The following is a 21,350-nucleotide window of genomic DNA, read 5'->3' on the forward strand; positions in this document are numbered from 1 at the left end:
TCGGAGTTAATCTGCTGGAGCTGAGGCAACAGGAGAGAGGAAGTAGAGGTAGAACAGAGAGAAGAAGAGATTTTCTTGGAAAAGCTAGGAAATCATCTGGAAAACTAAAAGATAAAGAGATCAAGCAGGGCGAGTGAATAGTGATCCGAAGCTGTTTATATTTCACGCACAGAAACAACATAAATTTAAAACTTGTTCTTTCTTTCCCTACAACATCCCAGTGACCTTTTCACTCCCTGACTTACACAACCTGCTACTAGATGCCCTCTTTTCGCTGCATGATAGTAAAACTCTAGAGAAGTAGGACTGCTGAAACAGATGTCAAACACAGAAATCATGGCGAACGCATCCAGGATTAAGCAGAAAATCTGCCTGTGTGGGTGTGTGTGGGTGTGTGTGTGTGTGTGGTGTTTGTGTTCCCGTTAAACACCGGGCCCAGCTGAGGTAGTCTTGGTGATGATGTGTGACTGACTGGATGTGTGGGTGGCTGAGCATCTGCCTGAAACGAGCTCAGTGAAAGACAAAAGAAAAGCAGTCAAGGATATAACATTGTGATGCCTTCAGGTGCAGCGACTCAGCTGGAAAAAGCAACTTCCTGCACTGTACTGTACAACCCTGCACTGAAAGACATTTACACTTTTCTGGGGATATTACTGTTTTTAAATTTATTAAATTAACTATTTTGTTTCTCATGGTATAAATAAATAAATGTTTTTTCTAAAAGTGAACATTAAGCAGGAAGTGACATAAAGTTGGTAGAAAACGCATTGCTGCTCTGAGCTGGTTTATCAAATGCTTTCTGCTTTCACAATAACAAATTTTGCTGGACAATAAATTGTCCCAGACCTTATTGCGATAAACAATAATATTATTGTTTTGAGACCATTTTCAATTAATATAATAATGCAAGAACACATTGTCAAGGATCAATAAACTTTAAATTCCAGTAAACATTTAAACACTGGAGCTGGGAGACCTTTGAAATGTCCTAAATAAACAAAGAAAAAACAGAAACAACAAATAAAATAAAGTCTGAAGTCTATGTAAACAAATTTATCTATCATAAAAAGGGGTAGTTGAGCTCAGAGCACCAGACTGAAGACTTTTATCATTCAGTTTTGGTAAAAAGAGAGAAAAGAGAAAACGATAAATCAAGCATTATTGAGTTTATCATGCAATTAATTGATTTATTGTTTATTGTGACAGGCCTATTCATAATTCATTATCACTTTTAAAAAAAAAAAAGGGTTTTTGGGTAACACTTTATTTGACGGGGTGTGCCTGACATGAAGATGAAGGAGTTTTCATGAATGTTTACGGCTGTTGTCATGAAGTGTCACTCGGTGAATAATGACACTTTTAATGCAAAGCTGAATTAAAACTTGTATTAAAATGGTCAACTTTGCATTAAAAGTGTCATTATTTACCGATGCACCCCTGTGGTCTGTGGGAGGAAGCAACACCTGCTAACTCCGTGCAGAAAGACGCCGGGCCGGGAATCGAACCCAGGACTTTCTTGCTTCAAAGCGGCAGTGCTACCAACTATCACTATCACTTTATATTTCCTTAAATCTCTGGTTTCTCTTTGGGCAGAACCAGGATGCCATCGTCCCGGCCCACGCGTTTTCGACGGTAAACGTCCCCGCACACGCCCACTACACCATAGGCGTCGTCATCCTGGCTGTAGGAATCACAGGCATGCTGGGAAACTTCCTGGTCATTTACGCTTTCTGCAGGTATTCAAGGGTTTTCCATCCTTGATGACTATTGTCCAATGAGCTAATAATTAAAGCTGTATTTCAACCACCCTACGTGTGTGTGTGTGTGTGTGTGTGTGTGTGTGTGTGTGTGTGTGTGTGTGTGTGTGTGTGTGTGTGTGTGTGTGCGTGCATGGGTGTGTGTGTGGGTGTGTGCGTGCATGGGTGTGTGTGTGGGTGTGTGAGCAGAAGTCGGAGCCTTCGGACGCCGTCCAACATCTTCATAATCAACCTGGCAGTCACAGACTTCCTGATGTGTCTCACCCAGACGCCCATCTTCTTCATCACCAGCATGCATAAACACTGGATCTTTGGGAAGAAAGGTGATGTTTGCGTTCGACGCTCTCAGAAATTTATCTTCTGCTCCCAGCAGCGTAACGGGATTAAGAACAATCCAACTGTACAGTACATTTAATCATTTTGGGATCAATTAAAATGAAGCTTTTCAGCAAATATGATTATGTTGGAAACCTTTCAAATTAAAATCCTAAAGTGAGTGGTGTCACTGATTGTAGGTAAACTCATAATTGGAGAGTAGTAGGAGAAAGAAACAGTAAAATATTAAAAAATATGATTTTTTTTCTCTGTAAATTTGTGAGAATTAAATAAATTTCTTAGTATATGAGTTTCTTTGGGGGGAAAAAGGTAAAGGAAATAAAGAATCAGTTTCTCAGTTTTAGTGTGAGATGATGCCTCTTTACCCAGGACACAAATAATTATACAAAATGTATCATTTTATAGAAATGATATAATATTTTATTCTAAAACTTAAGATCTGACACATAAACCTGAGACACAATATAAGATTTTATTTTAAAAGTGGATGTGAGAGCAATATATTATATTATATTATATTATATTATATTATATTATATTATATTATAATATATTATATTATATTAATATCCTGTACTTTTAACAAGGAAATTCAAAGTTACAATATCATCACAAATTTTCTACAGTTCTGGAAAAAATTTAGAGACCACTTTAAATGATCAGTTTCTCTAATTTTACTTTTTATAGGTTTTATTCTATGAACTACTGACAACGTGTCTCTGAAATTCAAACAAAAATTTCATATTTATTTGCAGAAAATGAGAAATGGTCAAAATAATGAAAAAGATGCAGAGCTTTCAGAGCTCAAATAATGCAAAGAAAACAAGTTTATATCCGTTTAGAAACAACAAAACTAATGTTTTAACTCAAGATTTCAGAAATCAATATTTGGTTGAATAACCAGGAGGTTTTCAACGGGGTTCAGTGCATCAATGTATCTAAATGTATGTAAAATATAAAACATTTTCATCTACAGAGCCAGAATAAAAACCCCTCAGGCAACCAGACCCACCCACACTTAAAGACAAAAATGAATGAATAAATAAAAAAAGCTTCAACATTAATAAAACCTGGGGTTTGTTCTCACTGTCTCGTATCGTTTAGCTTTTTGTTTGTATTCCAGCCATCATGGAGTGTGAGACTGTCTCACAAAGAGCCGTGATTAATGCTGACATTTTCCGTTTAATCCCTAAATGCCATTTCCATATTTGTGATGCTGTGATATTGGGGCATCTCTCTGCAAAGATCCTGAGATTAGTAATGGGATTTTTATTGTCAAGCTGTCTTCCTGCTCTGTGATCCTCCACAAAATCCAAAATCAAACTGATAAAGAACAAAAAATGTATTCAAAAAGTATTTATGTGATGAAATGATGCGTCACAGATCTGGTATTGTCAATAGTTCTGTTGTAGAACCAGTAAGGAACTGGTTTTAACCTTGGAAAAAAACTCTATGTAAGAAAATCTTTGAACATTTAGGTAAAAAAATAAAATAAAATTTTAAACTCATTTTCATCTGTGCAATTTTCGCTTCTTGTGTCAAATTCAAAAGACATTTACCACTTAGCACTGCAAGTACATTCAGTCTGAAGCACAAAGAGTGCATTTTTATTTAAAAGTTAAATAAGACGAACAAAACTGAGAGGAAATTTAAAGTGACAACATGAAGATCAGCATCATGTTCTATTAACTTTCTCCTTTTCAGTCTGACCTGATTTAATGAATATTCTCCAAACTAACCAAGAAACCAGATCCATCTACCTCAGAAAACATATTTGTTGAGAATATATTGCAATGTTGCAACTCCATTTATGCGACTCCATTTAAAAATAAGAAACGAGGCTCTTTAAACATCTTAAGCACTTGTCTGGCCTTGATGCATTTCTGAACTGCTTCAGGATTTTTCATAACCTCTGCAGGCATCTATCAGGTATCTGTCGTTTTGAAAAATGAAAATGTGTTTAAATACCATTTTCTTCTTATTTACCAGATTCAACCTTTCAGATGTAATTAAGGTTCTTTTCAATCAACCATGTTGGAGCGTTTAAAGCTGCTTTGAACATTTTGCTGTTTCAAGAATGTCCATTGTTTTCAGTTTTCATTTCCTCCAGCAGGATTATAACTCAGACAACTAAAGCACAGCACTGTAAAACATTTGAAGGTGGTTTAACTTGAAAATAAAATTCCACTTGCTAAAAATGCAATTTATGTCAACAACAAAATTGTGTCAAAATCTTTGTGCTTTTTTTTATTTCTTTACAGAATTTTCCTCTTCTTTAGGCTAAATTTTATGTTAATATCTATTTTAAATCCTACAAAGTAGAAATAAAAAGGTGGCTTTTTAAAAATAACACAAATTTCCTATAGTAGATATTTGCCTACAATTATTAGTGGACTTTCATCAAGAAGTTATGTGACATTTGCGGTTTTATTTTGCCTGGTCTACGTAACAAAAAAGCTCCATAGGCTGTTAAGATTGCAAATCCCTGAGACAAAGAAACATGATATGAGAAAAAGTCAATATTTAAAGCAGTAAATCATTAGTACTGTGATTTATTCCAACATATCCTCCTCTGCCGCCTCTCCTCCCAGGGTGCGAACTGTACGCGTTCTGTGGCGCGCTGTTTGGCATCTGCAGCATGATGACACTGATGGTGATCGCAGTGGACCGATACGTTGTCATCACCCGGCCGCTGGCCTCTCTGGGAGTCATGTCTCACAGAAAAGCTCTCTGCTTCGTGGCCGCTGCCTGGGTCTACTCCACGGGCTGGAGCCTTCCCCCGTTCTTCGGCTGGAGTGAGTAGAAATACAGACAAACGGCTGAAAACGTTTTCTCTGAAACCTTTAGAAGAGTCAGTATGAAGCTAAACTGAACTTATCTATCTATCTATCTATCTATCTATCTATCTATCTATCTATCTATCTATCTATCTATCTATCTGTATTTTTATCTATATTTTTTATCTAATTTTTTATTTGTGAAAATAAAATTAAAAAAACATTTCTTTTGCTTTTAGACACTGGGCATACAGAATCCAATTAATCAATCAATTAATTATTAAATCAATCAAGTTTATTTGTTTAGTAAATTTCAGCAACAAGGCAGTTCAAAGTGCTTTACATCATAAAATCACAAAACGTTTAATGTTCAGGAACTTGCGTATCGAAGGCAACATTCAACTTAAAGTTCTTGCAAATAATAAATCTGATCCAATAAAAACCAAAACAGTGTTTGCCCTCTCACAGGTGCCTACGTCCCTGAGGGTCTGATGACTTCCTGCTCTTGGGACTACATGACCTTTACCCCTTCGGTGCGCTCCTACACCATGTTGCTCTTTACATTTGTTTTCTTCATTCCTCTCTTCATCATCATCTTCTGCTACTGCGGCATCTTCAGAGCCATCCGCCACACAACACGGTTGGTACATCCGCATTTCTTCACGGTCAGCACCAACATGCTCCCACAGAGATAAGCTCCTGTTTGGATTACTCAAAAAATACGGCAGAAATTTGTAATTTTGTGTGTGGTTGGCAGAGCGATAACAAAGATCAACTGTGAGGGAAGAAGAGACTCTGCAAAGAGGTTCCATAAAATGAGGAGTGAATGGAAAATGGCTAAAATCGCCTTAATCGTCATTTTGCTGTTTGTCATCTCCTGGGCTCCGTACTCCTGTGCAGCCCTCACTGCATTTGCAGGGTAAGTGCCTGGATGTGTGCAACTTAGCGAAGGCTGCTTAAGAGAAATTATTTACCATGTAGCAGGACTCAGACTCAGTGAAGCACTTCATTTGTGGTGGGTTTCTTTGATAATAAAGCAGCCTGGAGATCAATTTAAGATGTAAAATGTCAGTAAAGCTGCTTCATGCATCAACCTGTTTTATACTGACTGTCATTGTGAAAAGCAGTATCAGTAAGTTAAAAGATATTCCCATAAATATTAAGTCAAGATAATGCACTTCTTAAAATATTTGCTGAACTTTCAAGGCTCTGCCTGCTTACCTTTTTTCTCATAACACATAAATCTTCTAGATTCAATAAAAGGTAGCGTCATGCAGAACATTTTCTAAGACATTAAAGTTATAGCAACATTAACTTTCTCAAGCTCTTTCTTCTGTGTATTGATTAGCGTGGTTCTGTCTTGTTCAAATAATTTGCATAAAGCAGGTATTTTATCTTTCTAAACAAATAAAATGGCAAAATCCTTCCATATTTATTAACTTATTCATCCAAATAAATTTGTAAAATAACACTGGCAGAATTTACGATACATTACATGGTAGATGTCTGAGGAAAAAACATTTAAAAATCACTGCAACAGCAAAATAATGCTCCCTACGGTTAACCTTTAACACCCTGTCACATGAAATAAATACAGCTCTGTTGTTTCCAGCAGCTCTGAAGCTGCTCAAGCGCCACTGGACTGCAGCAAATTTAGAAAATCTGCAGCTTTTGTCATAAAACTACATCCACATACATCTACACACGGACATTTCCTGACGATTTGAAATTTCTCAATAAATATGGAGAGTTTCTGCAAGAACCTTGATGAGTGTTAGAACTAATGTGAAGGAGAAAACAGCGTCAGTATTTTGATCTTATACCAGCAGCATAAGAAAATGAATATATGTGGTTTTCTGTGTTGCCACAAATCATGCTGCTCAACACCGTCTCCGTTTTTGTTTTCTCAAACTGATTTCTTTTCATCTCTAAATACAATGTCACATTTGGCTACATTTTTACTGAAACCTGAAGAACCAACAACTTTCCCTTTGTCTCCAAGTGTACTGGTACATGCACAATTTGGAGGTGTGTGCTCCAAATCAGGAAACACATTCGAGAGGGAGAGAAGCTGACACCCCACCCACGTGAAAAATTGGTTAGTGCTCCATTACTGCAGGTTTGTGCCGTTAAAGTTTTCGTTTGTGCTGTTTTGGTTTCTGAGAAATTGAAAGTTCTTTTTTAGGTCATCCAGAGGTCACCATTCCCCCCATCTTACCCCAAAACAAACCACTGGGCTACTTTTTTTATTGCAGGTTTGTGCTGTTAAAATATTCGTTTGAGCTGGAGTTAATTATTGTGGAGAGAGCTTAAAATATTGGTGAGAAAGATAACATTACCTTCTAAAAACATTACTTGAAATGAGACAAATTCCTTCCTGTTCTAAATCTTTATTGAAGTGCAAAACAAAAGGAGGCACACATTGTACAACAGCTGCAAAATCTGCCACATTTAACTTACACGATAGCATATGAAATTAATAACTGCTGCTTTGTGGTGTTAATGTCCAGCGCAGACCACCGACGTCATCAATTTAGGTGGAGTCAGTTGTCGCCTGAAGAAAATTATAAAATATCTCAAAAATGAAAGCTGCATAAATGACAGTTTAAACCTGCACTAACCTGCACTCTGGCTGTTTGCTGGATTTTTTTCACGTGGGTGGGGCGTCAGCTTCACTCAGCTGGAGAGAATATAACCAGATAGCAGCTTTAATGTCAAATATTACAGTGAATTTACTTATTTTGAGCTCTGACAGCCTGATTTCAGCATGAGTAGCTTTTAGTCTTGGCATAAGTCTGATTTATTTATTTCGTTCATTCTGTTGATTTCAGTTTTATAGCTCCTCTTTCTTCTTGACATTGTTTAATCACTGAAAACTTGAATGTTATTTTAAAATGTAAGCACCCTACAAATACAAAACTCACACACACACACACACACTGAAATGTACAAACTATAAACTCTTTAGTTTTTGTTCCTTTTGCTTCTTTTCTTTGGATAATCCTCATCTCTTTCTTGTCTTGCACTTATTCTCTTGTTGCTGAGAAAAGTGTATTTATTTTCAAAAGAAAGCAAGAAAGAAAATTATTGCAAAAAAGGTCAAATTTATCTCTTTTCTTTTTTAGATGTAAATTCTTTAGTGAGGACCTGGCTAAGATAATAATGCAACATTTCCTTGCTGCGTTGGCGAGTCATTTTTCATGACCTGAAATAAAATCACAAAAACAATTTCAAGCAAAGTAAAAAAAAACAAGCAAATTCCTTTGTTTGTAAAATAGACAAAACAGGATTATATTCAACAAAACTGTTTGGTTTATAAATATCAGGCAGTGGGATAAATAAAAGAGCTGCTATAATGTATGAAAACATGAAAAGTAGTTTAAACATTATGTAAAAGTCGGGTTTCAGGTCTTTTACTCTTTTTAATAACTCCCATCACTCACATGGTCCTCATTTCCTTCTCTCATTTTTCTCCCTGTCGCCTCATGCGTCTCATCCGTTTCTCTCACAGGTACGCCAACTTACTGACTCCTTACATGAATTCAGTTCCTGCTGTGATCGCCAAAGCTTCAGCCATTCACAACCCCATCATCTACGCCATCACGCATCCGAAATACAGGTAGGATGCGACTCGATGCCGTTTCTCTTCCTCAGGACGCACTAAGATTATAAAACAGAAATACAACTGAACTTTAAGGTTTCTTTTGTTTTGTTTTGAGTTTTTAATTAAGAAACTTCTGCATGTCTGTTTGACGAATGCTGCACAATTAAACAGTTATTTTTCTTTAGTCATGAGGGAAACATTTTAGTTCCACACTGAAAAAAGAAAAATAATTTAAGAAATGATTCATCATGGTTTTCATTCATTTAAAACATTATCAATAGTTGCAATAAGGAAAATAAAAACATGCTTAGCTGTAATTTTCACTTCTGGCAGTTGACATCTTGCAAAAATTAACATTTTCCACAGTACTTGATAAAAAATGTTTAATAAATTGGTTTTAGCCTGTATAGTAACTATATAACTTTCAATCTCATTTTGTTTATCTGTAATTACAATCATGCTGCACATATGAAGCTGGTTGATGCGTGTCAAAAATAGATCTTGAGATGCTGGCTGTCAGATTTAATGAAGACCTGATGAATTGCATCTAATATTGAATACAACACTATAATTTCAGGGAACTAAAGTTGTAATTCTGCAGATTCCTTTTTAGAAAACTGTCAGAAGTTTCTTTTCAGCAGTAATGATTGGTGCAGAAAAGAGGCTTTAAAATACAAATACACTTTCATCTTTCCTTAATTTACAGTCATAATTCCTACGTAGATTCAGTTTTTAGAAAACTCACAAATGTAAAAACTAGTCAATTTTTATCAATGATAAAATAATCAAGCTTGTCATAATTTAGAAACAATCAGCTGTAACTGTATCAAAAATGTACTTCTACATTTTCTGGATTCTTTGTTTGGCAATTGCAAACATGCTTCCTTGTAGTTTCGCTAAAACTAAATATACTAAAGCATAACTTCACAAGTTGCATTGGATTTCTCATAAAATTACTGCTTTATTCTCGTTGTATTTATGTATTCTTTTAACATTATGACTTTATTCTTGTAATTTAAAAATAAATCTTAGCCTGAGAATAATATTCCATTATGTTTGACCTTAATTCAAAGTCCAAATAAACAGAAACATTTAAGCAAAATTGAATATAAGCCTTAAGCTTATAAATGGTTTCCCTAAACCACGGAAACTCAAGGAGTGCTTTGGTGGAGAGAAAAAAATCCAGATTTCCAAAAATAAAATCGTCAAAAACAAAAAGATTCTGTACCTAAGTTTCAAATTTACGCCTGGATATTTTTGCTTATTTAAATTGTACGCAGTCTTTTAAATGTTCTGTGAGTAAATATATATTTACCTACTTATCCATAACAACTGGAACTTTCAATAACTAGCAAGTTATTTTTGCAATTTACCATCTATTAGCGCAACGCCTCCCCTTTTAGAAACCGCTGGAATTTTTCAGGTAGCGCAAAGTGTGGTGGAATTACGGTACTGAAAATTTGGCTGGATCGCCGGCGTTCCGTTCGGTCTGGAAGGGTTAGTCGATAAAATTGTGTCCTTAAAGTAAAGTTGCTGCCTGAGCCGCTTACCTGCATCTCATTCTGACTCAGATCGGCCATCAGCAGATATGTACCATATCTGGGCATGTTGCTGTGCATCAGTGGCAGGGACCGCTACAGCAGCAGCAGCCTGCAGTCCACACGCCGATCGACGCTGACCAGCCAATCGGAGTGCAAAGGCACCGGCCGGCACCACACCTCGTCCCAGTCCGAGAGCGAATCAGTGAGTGTACCTCATGTCTCATCTGGTATGTCTGTCTCACACCTCCATCCACAACGCCTTCCAGCGGTGAGTCACTCATTTCGGATCCGAATCGTCACAGGCGCACCTCTCGGACACCGAGGAGGACTGCTCGTCTCGGACGCCTGCCGGTCGTCTCTTGTCCACTGAGGTGCGCCATGCCAGCCAGAGATCGAAGGTGAGTGGTCACAGCGCAGGAGCGTCTGAGAGAACCACTGCCCTCAACCCCACGGACCCGGCCATTTGTCACCTTTCACAGCTCACCGTGAGTACATGAGGATGACCCATTTCCACACAGAGCACATTTAGATGTACATGTGTATCACCTAGAACACAGGTGTCAAACTCCAGTCCTCAAGGGCCGCTGTCCTGCAGTTTTTAAATGTGCCACAGATACAAAACACTGGAATGAAATGGCTTAATTACCTCCTCCTTGTGTAGATCAGTTCTCCAGAGCCTTGCTAATGACCTAATTATTCTATTCAGGTGTGGTGCAGCAGAGGCACATCTAAAAGTTGCAGGACACCAGTCCTTGAGGACTGGAGTTTGATACTCCTGACCTAGAACACACATTTTGCAGGTTGAAAGGCAAACGTCTAGTTCTTTTGAGTTTTGGATCATAGTTTTCAATATCTGTGGTTTCAGGTTTTTTTCTTGAAAGTATGTCCTTTAGTTTTGTCATTGTATCAAAGTTTATTTATATTTTGCTCATCAACAATTGAAAAGCGAGGTCATGTTGGCTGAAGGAGACATAATATGCAAAAATTAACATTGTACTCAATTTTCTACTTTCATTTGAGTTTCTACCGCTTCTAAAAACAGCCCAACCACTTTAAAAAAAACACCCAGACGTTTTTTGGCAATAAGTTAATGTTTTTTGGTGTCTGGTAAATGAACTGTTTCAAAACCCTCCCATATCAGCAGGAACTGCCTGTTACCTAGCAAGCCCAGCAAAGCTCAGTCCTTTACCGGCATGTCAGTCCGTTACGCATTCAGCGGCCGTACAATGTGGCTGAATGTGCTGTACAATGGCTGCTGGAAAAGACAAGTGTTTGATTGTTGACTTACCATTCAGAAACCCCTGGCTGCATTCTTGTTGCTTGTGCAGGAGGCTCTACTTATGCTTTTCAAAGATGTACAGTTGTATAATGGCGCATCTGTTTGCAGCCATTTTCATGTGCGAGTGTAAACGCTGATTTTCGGAGGCGTGGCCAGCAGCAGTTCATTTGGATTTAAAGTGACAAGAGGCCCTAAAACGTCTCAATCTGAAAGGAGTTCAAAATAGGCAGCATGATTATCAAAAATTGGGATGAACGTGTTTTGTATCCTAACCTGTTCACGGAAGCATGATAGGTGACTTGTAAAGTCAGTAAATGGTATTTTTTCTTCTTGAAACTATCAAGACATGGTGTTAGGAGAGCTTCTTTGTCTTTATACCCAATTTTATATTAATGAGAATATCTTACACTCAAGACTAAGAACAAATCTTAGACTATCTTTGTTGGGCAGTCTTCGCTTTCTTGAGAAGTAGTCAACATCTCATTTAACGGCTCCTGTTATGCCCTTTCTGAGAAGTCTGGTCAGCCACTCTAATAACTTCGGACGCTAAAGACATTAAATTTTCATGGGTACATACAGAGTGTCTGCATACCTTAGCATGAAATCAAATAATTACAGTGTAACCCTGCCTGTTCTGTGAATTTGTGAATTCACCTATTTGTGAATTATTTGCGGAAGGAAACTCCACAATGTTTATGACTCACAGATTTTTTTTTATAGAGCAAATAAAATGCAGCTTGGAAGCTGAAATATTTAGACACCATGCTACTTTACATGCTGTTTGTTGGCATTTGCAAAACAGCCTGACATTTTCCTTGCCTCTGATTCGCTGAACCCACAAGAGCAGAAATAAGGAAGATCACAGTTTACACTGTACATGTTGACGCATCTTAAGGTATATTTGGTGTCTGAACTTTTAAGTATTAAGTATTCATGGAATTTAGCATTTTACTGGTGGGTCATTGTTATGACGTTTGAGTGGCCACATGAAATTGTGCAAATGTAGAGCAACAAAAACTCAGGAGTTCAACAAGCTTGTATTCTTGCAACATCCAAGTGGAGCTTAATGGACTGTGAAATCACACAGATCACAGAATTGCTTAAAAGTGCTAAAACAAATAGAAAATTGACTCCAAACCTCATCCCCTGTAGACCAGTTCACTTCTTAAAAGCAGAAAGTCAGATGTAGGTTAGAGTGCCAGTGCTTCAGGGGTAGAGTCATCAGAGCCACAGTGTGTGAATGTGTCTATAGCTGTCAGAAATGCTACATCATCCTCTGCAACAAGGAGGGAGACAGAAACAATCTCCTAAATATCACAGAGCCCCACCAGCGAGGGTCATCTCAGCAGATCTGGGTTTTTATCCACCATTACCTGGAGAAAGGTCACCAGCAGGGACATCTGTTCGCAACACGTGAAGGAGTTAGCTTGAAGTGAGATGACTAAAGTGGATCTGACCTGCTGGAGACGCCGGTCATTATCGCCCAGTTTGGGGTACCAGCAGGAATTATTACCAGAAGTTAAGATTTTAACCTCAGCAATACAGTTTTACTGCTGAATTTAAGGTGAACAATGTTGTCTTTTAAAAGTCAAATTACTTTTAACTCTTTAGTACCTAATTTCAAATGTCCATCTGGATATTTTTTGCTTATTTTAGTTGTACGTAGTTTTTGATATGTACTGTGAGTAAATATATTTGCTCATTTATCCATAACAACTAGAACTTTCAATATCTAGCAAGTTATTTTCGTAATTTACCGTCTATTAAGAGAGTGTTTCATCAGATTAATTTCACTCCCTGCTATGGCAGGGGTGAAATTACCGTAATAACCCGACATTGGCTGGAAAGCGCAACATCTCCCCTTCAAGAAACCAAGAAACCGTTGGAATTTTTCAGACAGCGCAACGTCTCGCAGAATTACGCTGCTGCAAAAATACGTTTGATCTGAAAGGGTTAAATGTCCATCCAGAAATCCTCACAGCTTGGTCAAGCTTAATTCATAAGTACTTCCCAAAAACCAGAATATCCCTCCAGTGGTTGAATTCTGATCCATTTTCAATGCGTTATGCAACAGATGTGATCGCCAACAGGACTTAGATCTACATATTTAAGGCAAGGCTCATCCGCTTAGACCTAAAAGTGTTTTGGCATTTGCCTTAAAAATAAGAAGTTGCAGCCATCTATGAACCATATTTATATATAATATATTTAAATAGGTTTGATTTAAATAATGCTAAAAAAATAAACATTAAAATTCAATTTGCATTCCTGCTTATGCAAATAACACCATTTGAGTGGGTGGTTCTGACGATATTATTATTTATACATTGCTTGCTATGTTATTACCATCTTCACTCTGCATTATCCCCTCGACTGTTGCCTCGAGAAACTGTTTAAATCCCCTGAATTGAAATACTATTGAGAATCTGATCATATGTAATGATTTATCTGTACAAACCACTAGCACCAGCATTTTATGACTTGATTTTTAAAAGAGATTAACAATATCTGCTGCAGAAACTTAATTTTTTTGGTTTGTTAACTCAATTGGTTGCATTTAACCAGGACTGCTCAGTCTGTGTGATTCTCAAAAGAGAAAAAGTTGTTTATGGCAGAGAATAAAAACCAGAATAAAAGGTTTTTTTTATGGTTTTTAATTTGAGAATTAAGTTATAATTTAGTATTTTTTTGTAATTTCTTCTGAGAAGGCTATGCCAAACTGCTTTGAGGAATACTGAGCTTCTTGTAAAGTTATAGTTGGCATCAGTTTTATAAATTAACACGACTTTGAAACAATTGTTTAAGCAACTTAAACCATTTAAGAAAAACGAACAAGTCAGATATTGATAACTCCATTGAAGCTGTTTTTCTCTTACAACATCCACAGACTAACTTTAACAACTTTTTAACAATATTTAGAGCAAATTAAAGAGGTTAGTTTTCTGTAAATGAAACGAACCAATCCTGTTATTTTGTTTTTCTTAGATAAAACTTTTCAAGCAGGAATTAAAACTCATCAAATGCTCCACTTCTGAATTTGCTTCCTGAACCTCAGAGCCACATTCTGAGAAAAGGTTCAAGTACCTGGAAAGAATTGTGGAACAGAAAGCATGTAGAGCGTTTCTGTCCATCTGTAATCATCTGTAAAAAAGAAGAAAGTGCAAATAACCTACTTAGATTGTCGCATGCAGACTCTCACAGATGGGCTGGCTGCCATTCAGGTCAGGTTTACCAAGGAGTCCATTGCAGAGAGACCGAGCGCTAATCCAGTAATCTGGGACTTTCAGTTTTAATCCACAGTGTGCATGATGTGATCTCATGTTTCATCCTAGTTCTTTAATCTCCACAGCAGATGACAAGGATAAATGTTTTCTTTGAATTCAAAATCCGGATTGTCATTTCACAAACTCTAAAGTTCTACATCTACATTTTTTTTTTTTTTAGATTTACATTAAAAATTCACATTTTGCACATTTTTGAACTTCCATTTGGATCTCAGCTGCTTCTAAAAACATCCCAGGCGCTTAGAAAAAAACTAAAACACCGAGCTGTTTCTTTTTAATTTTTTATTTCTGGAGAAGGAGCCGTTTCAAAAACTTTCCGAATGTAACGTGGCAAATCAGCAGGAATTTCCCGTTACCTAGCAACCCCAACAGAGCTCCACCCATCACCTAGCAACCCAGCACGTTTGGACAGCTGGTTTTACCGCTGTATGCGCCGTACAATGGCTGCTGGAAAATGCGAGTGTTTTATTGCTGACTTAACATCCAGAAACCACTTTCTGCGTCCGTGTTTGTTGCACAGCAGGCTCCACTTCTGCTTTTCAAAGATGAACTTCTGTTTGCAGCCGTTTTCACGTGCGAGTACAAACGTTGAAGTGGGCGTGGCCAGCAGCAGCTTATTTGGATTTAAAGTGAAAGGAGCCTGTAAAACGTCTCATTTTGAACTCAAAATAAACTGAAATCTCAGTATCTAAGAGTAATTTTGTGCAAAATATGTCATGAACATGTTTTATATAGATCATAGATCTATCCTAACCTGTTCAAGGAAGCACAGTAGGTCGCCTTTAGGAGTGACGTCAGTAGAATATCTGCAACAAACCTAAACAGGTCAGTTTACTTCGCTGGGAACCAGAAGTGTGAGAAAAGGTTGTTTGGGTCAGTGCAGACACCTGAGTCCACTGACGCTTACAGCTGCTGAGAAAACAGAAAGCAGAGGCGTTTTGATCGCCAGGTGAGGAGAGGATTCTGTCGCAGAAATCTGTTCTGTGTTTTTGAGATTCAGCCGAAGGTTTTTATGACAACATGTATTTACAGAGGCGTAAAAAATGTCTGGTCCTAGTTAATCTGATAGTAATCAGTCCTGGGTTTGGCTTAAACAAATCATGAATTAACAAGGCAATTAACCCAGAGCCTTGTTGGTTTTGATAGCTTTTATCCCTAAATAAAATGATTAACTATTCTAGAGCTGCTCCTTGTATGTATTCACGTTGTCTGTGTCTTATATTTTCATTTTGTAATCACCTTAAAAATGTAAGTGTGATTAAAGAGCAGAAACATGAAAATCCTTTGAATTCACTGCCCAATATTTGCTCACCAACCTTTAACAAATTTATTTGGAAATAAATACAATTTATTATCACTGCATAATAGGGAAATATTTTAAGCTGGAGGTTTAAAGTACATGACTCAACAGGGCCTGCAGATAGCTAAATGTAACTAATTTGTGTAAATTTATGTTAATGTTTGCCTTTTGAATGAATGTTTTCATTATTGTGTCTCCCGTTTCTCTCCACTCGGCTTTTTTTTAATGTAAATTGCCATTACTTTATACCATTTTTGTGCTTTTAGGATCCTCAGCCTGCTGCTGTAACACAGATGTAGCAAAGTTCAGATGGCAGCTAAAAGTGCCAATTTTCAAATTAAAGCTAAAACTGCAATAACATTGTATTAGTTTAGTAAAAAAGACAATGTGAAGCAAACCAAGGGCCCAGCAGGCAACAAGGAACAAACTACAGTGACAGTAACACTATTGACATTTTCCCTCCATTTTGTACAAAAGGTTCACCTTTACCTTTTACATTCCACTCAGGAAGGCAGCAGTATGTTTTGTTTGTCAGTAGGTGGCGACATTGTCAACAACTTCAAATTTCAAAAGAGGAAGCTGCTAAGCACGGCTAAAGCAGATCTGGGTCAAATAATCTAACATAGATATTGTAGTCGGTGTTTCTTCTCCTTTCAGTTGCTTTTTCGGCCTAATGGCAACAAAGTCAAGAAAAAGCAAAAAAATATGTTGAAACTGACAAACATTTCCTGACTGTTGGGGTTTCTATCATATAATATCAGTATGGATATCTGGAAAATGGGCCTCTGATTATTTGTTTTTAGTTATCTTTAGGTATCTATTCCACATTTAAGCATCTGAATATTTTTAAAAGCATTAAAACAAATCTTACGAGTGTAAATGTTTAAACTTGTTCTGGCAGATAAACAAACAAAACATCTGAGAGGAGGTGGAAATAAACCAAACTATTCAACATAAAAAAACAGAAAAGCAAGATAAGACCTCGTTCAAAACAAACAAAAATGCTCCCAGAATCTCTTGCATCATGACATGAACACAGTAAACAATTTATCTTCATCAGCAGAATATTTAATGGCAGGCAACTATCCTTTCTTTGAACAAAAGGAGCTGCACGGTTCGTCAGGGAGTGCTGTTTCCAACATATCAAAGTGTTTTCTGAAGGCAGACAGGAAAGGAAACACAAAAATGGAAACATTTTGTGTTTCTTTCCTCCTCCTCCTACCTTGGCGTACACTCTAGAGTTGTATTTGCAGACAAAACTTGTGATATTGCTACAGTCCATGACATTTTATGACCCTCACATCGTTTTTTTTTTTTTTTTCAATTAAACCCAAAGATTGCTGTTGGGAGACATTCTTGAGATGGCATCTGATAATGTAAATATCCGCAGCAGAGAAATTTTGTACTTCTCCAGCATAATAAGTGACACACTTCTCCAGACATTTGTAGCTCTCTCTTTACAGAAAATAACACGAATAAAGTAAAATATGGGGAAATATACATGGCAAATTGTACAATTGAAGCAAACTGTACTTAATTTGTTTCAATTATTTCAGCACAAACGTTGCTAGAGTTCCTATTGTACAGGAATATAAACGTACCTGCTGCATGTGAGAGAATATATACGCAGGATTCACTAATAAATGCAGCCAAAAATCAATTACAGATTGAAGTGTCACACAGCTTGTAGATGTTTAGGTCTTTTTTGGGGGAGCAGTGCTGGCCAGAGTGTCTCAAAAATATGTAAGAAACAACAACATTTTTATAAACATTACATACATCAGCTTTAATTCAAACGGGATGAATCGGGACAAAACAGTTTCCATCTCTTTTTACAAGTTATAGAGCAATAACAAATATCTCTATTTCTTTTTATTAATTAATGTTGACTGACTTTTTGTTTTCTAAACTGTTTTTATTTGCGTGCTGTTCAGACTCCGACAGAGCCTGAAGACATCTGCATGCTGGAGATCAGCCGGCAGCCGACCAGCCACCTGCCTGCTACTGTAAGAATCCACTAATTGTTCATTACAGACATTAAAATAACTAAATCATCAACAGATTCATGTTGTCTGCTGTTTTTATGCTCACATAACGATGATCATCGGATATAGTTTAACTTTTGTTTTTATCGCTGTCCTGAGAAATTCCCGTGTTTTCATTTCATATTTTACATTTCATGGTTGCATGTAAAATTATTTCATTCATGCTCTGTTTTATCATATAACAGCACATTAAAAATGAAGATTAAATGTTTTATTTGACAATATTAATTTATGTAATGCAGTTGTTTGTTAGTAAAGAAGTTAAATTTCTCTGTTAAAATTTAGAGTACATTGCTGTATTAGCTGTAAATACATGCTGTTCTGCTTGCAAATGCAAATGCAAAAAAATGCTTAGGCATTAAATTTCTTCTTGTAAAAAACCATTGATATTACTAATTTATACAAGAATAACTCTGACACTTTTTAAAATTATTTTTAATAATTAAATGCATGCACTTGGTTCATGAGAACAAAAAACATTTAAAAGACAGTCCTTAAATTTCTGCTGTTTATATTAAAATGTTTTAACTGCTGGAATAAAAATCATCTGTTGCCACATGAACCCTTCTGTTCATGTTGTTCTTGATTTTACAAGCAGACACAGCAGAGTCTCTTCCCATCAGTGGAAAGGTGTGAAGTGGTTGTGTTTAAGATCTGCTTCAGTTTGGAAACAATAAAAAAAAAAATTGATATGGATAGTTGGATCATTTTTCAGTGAATTAAAATCCTGCGCTGCAAAATTGTGAAGTATTTTTGGTCCAGTTTCTGGTGCAAATATCTTGAAATAAGACAAAACTAACTTACAAGTAACTTTTCAGCAAAATATGGGAGCTTGTTTTAAGTAAATAATTCCTTCATATTGATGAAATAGTTATAGTTTCATTGGCAGATTATTTCACGTAAGACATTTTCCCCTGGTTATAAGTAAATTTTTCTGTCAATGAAACTAGAACTTTTCCTTCAGTATTAACAAATTATTTACTTAAAACAAGCCTCCATTTCTTGCTAAAAATTACTTGTAAGTTTGTCTTATTTCAAATGTACTAAGATATTTGCACTAGAAACTAAACTAAATATACTTGGTAAGATTTTGTGCGGTTCAATCACCTCCTCTCATTTATAATGCTAAGTTTACCTAATCCTCCTTTTCTCTTCCTCCACAGCAGGATAGCATGAGGAGGGAGCCCGGACCAAAGACGGTGGCCAAGAACCCGTCGTCCATCATCGTCACCTCCATATCCACCCCGTCCATCCTGCACAGTCCTCCCGGTTTCCACGGCAGCCTTAAAGTTGCCAAAACCGTCACTCCGGTTAGTAAGGAGCTGCTCGACATCGCCAGACTGGAGACGACGGCGTTACCGTGAACATCTTGCAGTAAAGTCTAGTACTGTGTCACCGTGTCTCCCTTCTGAGGAGTAACCTGTACCAGCATGCTGTCTGATCGTTACGGTTCCCTTTGCATGCAATGGAAATATGTGAGCCTGAATTCCCAGAAAATTTAGGTGATGTGTGTTTGAGCTGTAGGCATGGGCCGGTCTTAACAAATCAATGCCACGGTTTTTTAAAGTCACTAAACTCGCCGTCTTGCTGTTGAAACTCTTTAAAGAGACACCAAGGATCGTCTTGGGGTTTCTTTGTTTGTTTTCTAGAAAGCCTGAGCCGCTTTCTCGCCCAGCTGTTGCTGCAACCTTCAGTATTAAAGTCATGTTTTTAAGAGGCGCAGCAAACAAGGTTTATGGGCGTCGCCATGTTGAATTCCCCACTTGTGACGTCAAATCCACATCCAAATTCAAGGTAACAGGAATTAGTCACTCGTCTTAGCATAGAAGTGAAACAAAAAGATTACCATCACCTGCTTGGACAGTTTTTACCTTAAAGGTGTCTAATTTGTTATAAAAACGTCAGAAAAGAACACAAATTAAAGTCTAGTCAAGTCGATTTTAAGCAAAGTGATAGTAAAGACTCATTTACAAGAAGTAGCTATAATTATATAATGGAAAATGTACAGGAATATTTAATAAATTAGAATAATTTTAAAATTAAAATGTTTTAAATACCTCAGTTCACTAAGTGAATATATAATTATTCTAGATATAGATTCATTATCTACAGATTGAGGTTTTAAGCTTTTATTTCTGTTACAGTTAATGAAGATTTGAATGTTACATCAGGCCAATAAAAATAAATTTACTACAGAAATATGGGCTTAAAGAAAAGTATGTTCAATATCTGCTTAAAGGTTATTTCCAATCTGACAGAAAACCCTCATCAGAACTAACTTATTGAATTTTGCTGCGTCATTCTGTGATTTTATAAGAGTACTTACATTCCTATTTTTAACTCAAAGCATCTGATTTATAATATGTATCTTTGTTTTATTGTTTTTCTTAGTTCCGATTATTAAATTATGGTATTTTTGTGCATCATCATACGCACACTGGCCCATGCCTCGTTTGCAGGAAGGTGGTTTTCATATCATTTTCATTAAAGATGATTTACCTCAAAGCAGAAAGGAACAAAATAGCCTTAAAATCACTGTGTCAAGGATCGTAAAAAATGTTATTTAAACATGGAGTTATTTAACGAGTGATGTATTTCTCTACTAGTTTTTTTTCTTTTTCAGTTTTATTTTCCTGCATATAAACTGAGTGGCTGTTAAACGTTTGTTTTTGTAGAGTTTCTTTGGTTGGAAACATAATTTGGTAAATAAAAATCTGAAATCCTAACATAAGTTTTGCACACAGTTCGTGACCTGTACTTTATATGACTTTTCTAGCTATGTACTTAAATATTAACATAAAAATATGCCGTATTTCCATAAAAACTAAAAAAAATGATGTAATCCTTTTATGCAAACCTCTTAAAATAAAGAGTTACCGAGTTTTCTTTCTTTTCATAATTCAGTTTAGTTTCAACATTTCAAAGCTTTTTATCTCCACTAATGTACATTGCAGATTACTGTGACTGCTGCGTCTTTGACTATGATTGTACTGTAATTGTTTTCTTGATACCTGACGATAAAATCAGATATTATATTGACACTGTGGTAAAACAATGATCAAAATTTAATCCCACTTGTTGCTTTTTTTTTAGCATTTTATCAGTAAATCTGTAATAAAAAAAAGAAAAGCATATATTATGAGCATTACTGGTAAATTATTGTCAGATTAGGTATTAGTATTTTAGATGTGGTGAATTTAAATTCTGCTTTATTGAAGTGATGATTTCTGTAATTTTGTTGTCTTTGTATAAGATGTTTGTGTTTCTATTTATTTTTTTATAAAAAGAAAATGAAGCCAAACTCTGAAGTGTTGTTGGAGTCTTTATGGATGTTTTCATATTATATAACTTTATGGAAAGCAGCGGTGCTTTCTGACATGAGCCATTTGGGCGGTTACCCAGGGCAGCATCAGAAAGGGGAGGTCAC

The 21,350-nt window shown here is 36.4% G+C and overlaps 1 protein-coding gene across 1 annotated transcript in view; it reads left to right on the forward strand.

Moving 5' to 3' along the window:
• LOC114152375 (melanopsin-A-like) overlaps window positions 1–21,047 on the forward strand; it is a 28,215-nt gene extending 7,168 nt beyond the window's left edge. Inside the window, exons 2-11 of the mRNA XM_028030260.1 lie at window positions 1,594–1,736; window positions 1,947–2,080; window positions 4,685–4,888; window positions 5,339–5,510; window positions 5,628–5,789; window positions 8,382–8,489; window positions 10,046–10,217; window positions 10,318–10,500; window positions 17,813–17,884; window positions 19,087–21,047. Coding sequence (XP_027886061.1) covers window positions 1,594–1,736; window positions 1,947–2,080; window positions 4,685–4,888; window positions 5,339–5,510; window positions 5,628–5,789; window positions 8,382–8,489; window positions 10,046–10,217; window positions 10,318–10,500; window positions 17,813–17,884; window positions 19,087–19,287 — 1,551 coding nt within the window. The 3' untranslated portion in view covers window positions 19,288–21,047. The remainder of the gene's footprint in view (window positions 1–1,593; window positions 1,737–1,946; window positions 2,081–4,684; window positions 4,889–5,338; window positions 5,511–5,627; window positions 5,790–8,381; window positions 8,490–10,045; window positions 10,218–10,317; window positions 10,501–17,812; window positions 17,885–19,086) is intronic.
• Window positions 21,048–21,350: the final 303 nt, after the last annotated feature.

Source organism: Xiphophorus couchianus, chromosome 10, assembly GCF_001444195.1.
Source record: "Xiphophorus couchianus chromosome 10, X_couchianus-1.0, whole genome shotgun sequence".
Lineage (NCBI taxonomy): Eukaryota > Metazoa > Chordata > Actinopteri > Cyprinodontiformes > Poeciliidae > Xiphophorus > Xiphophorus couchianus.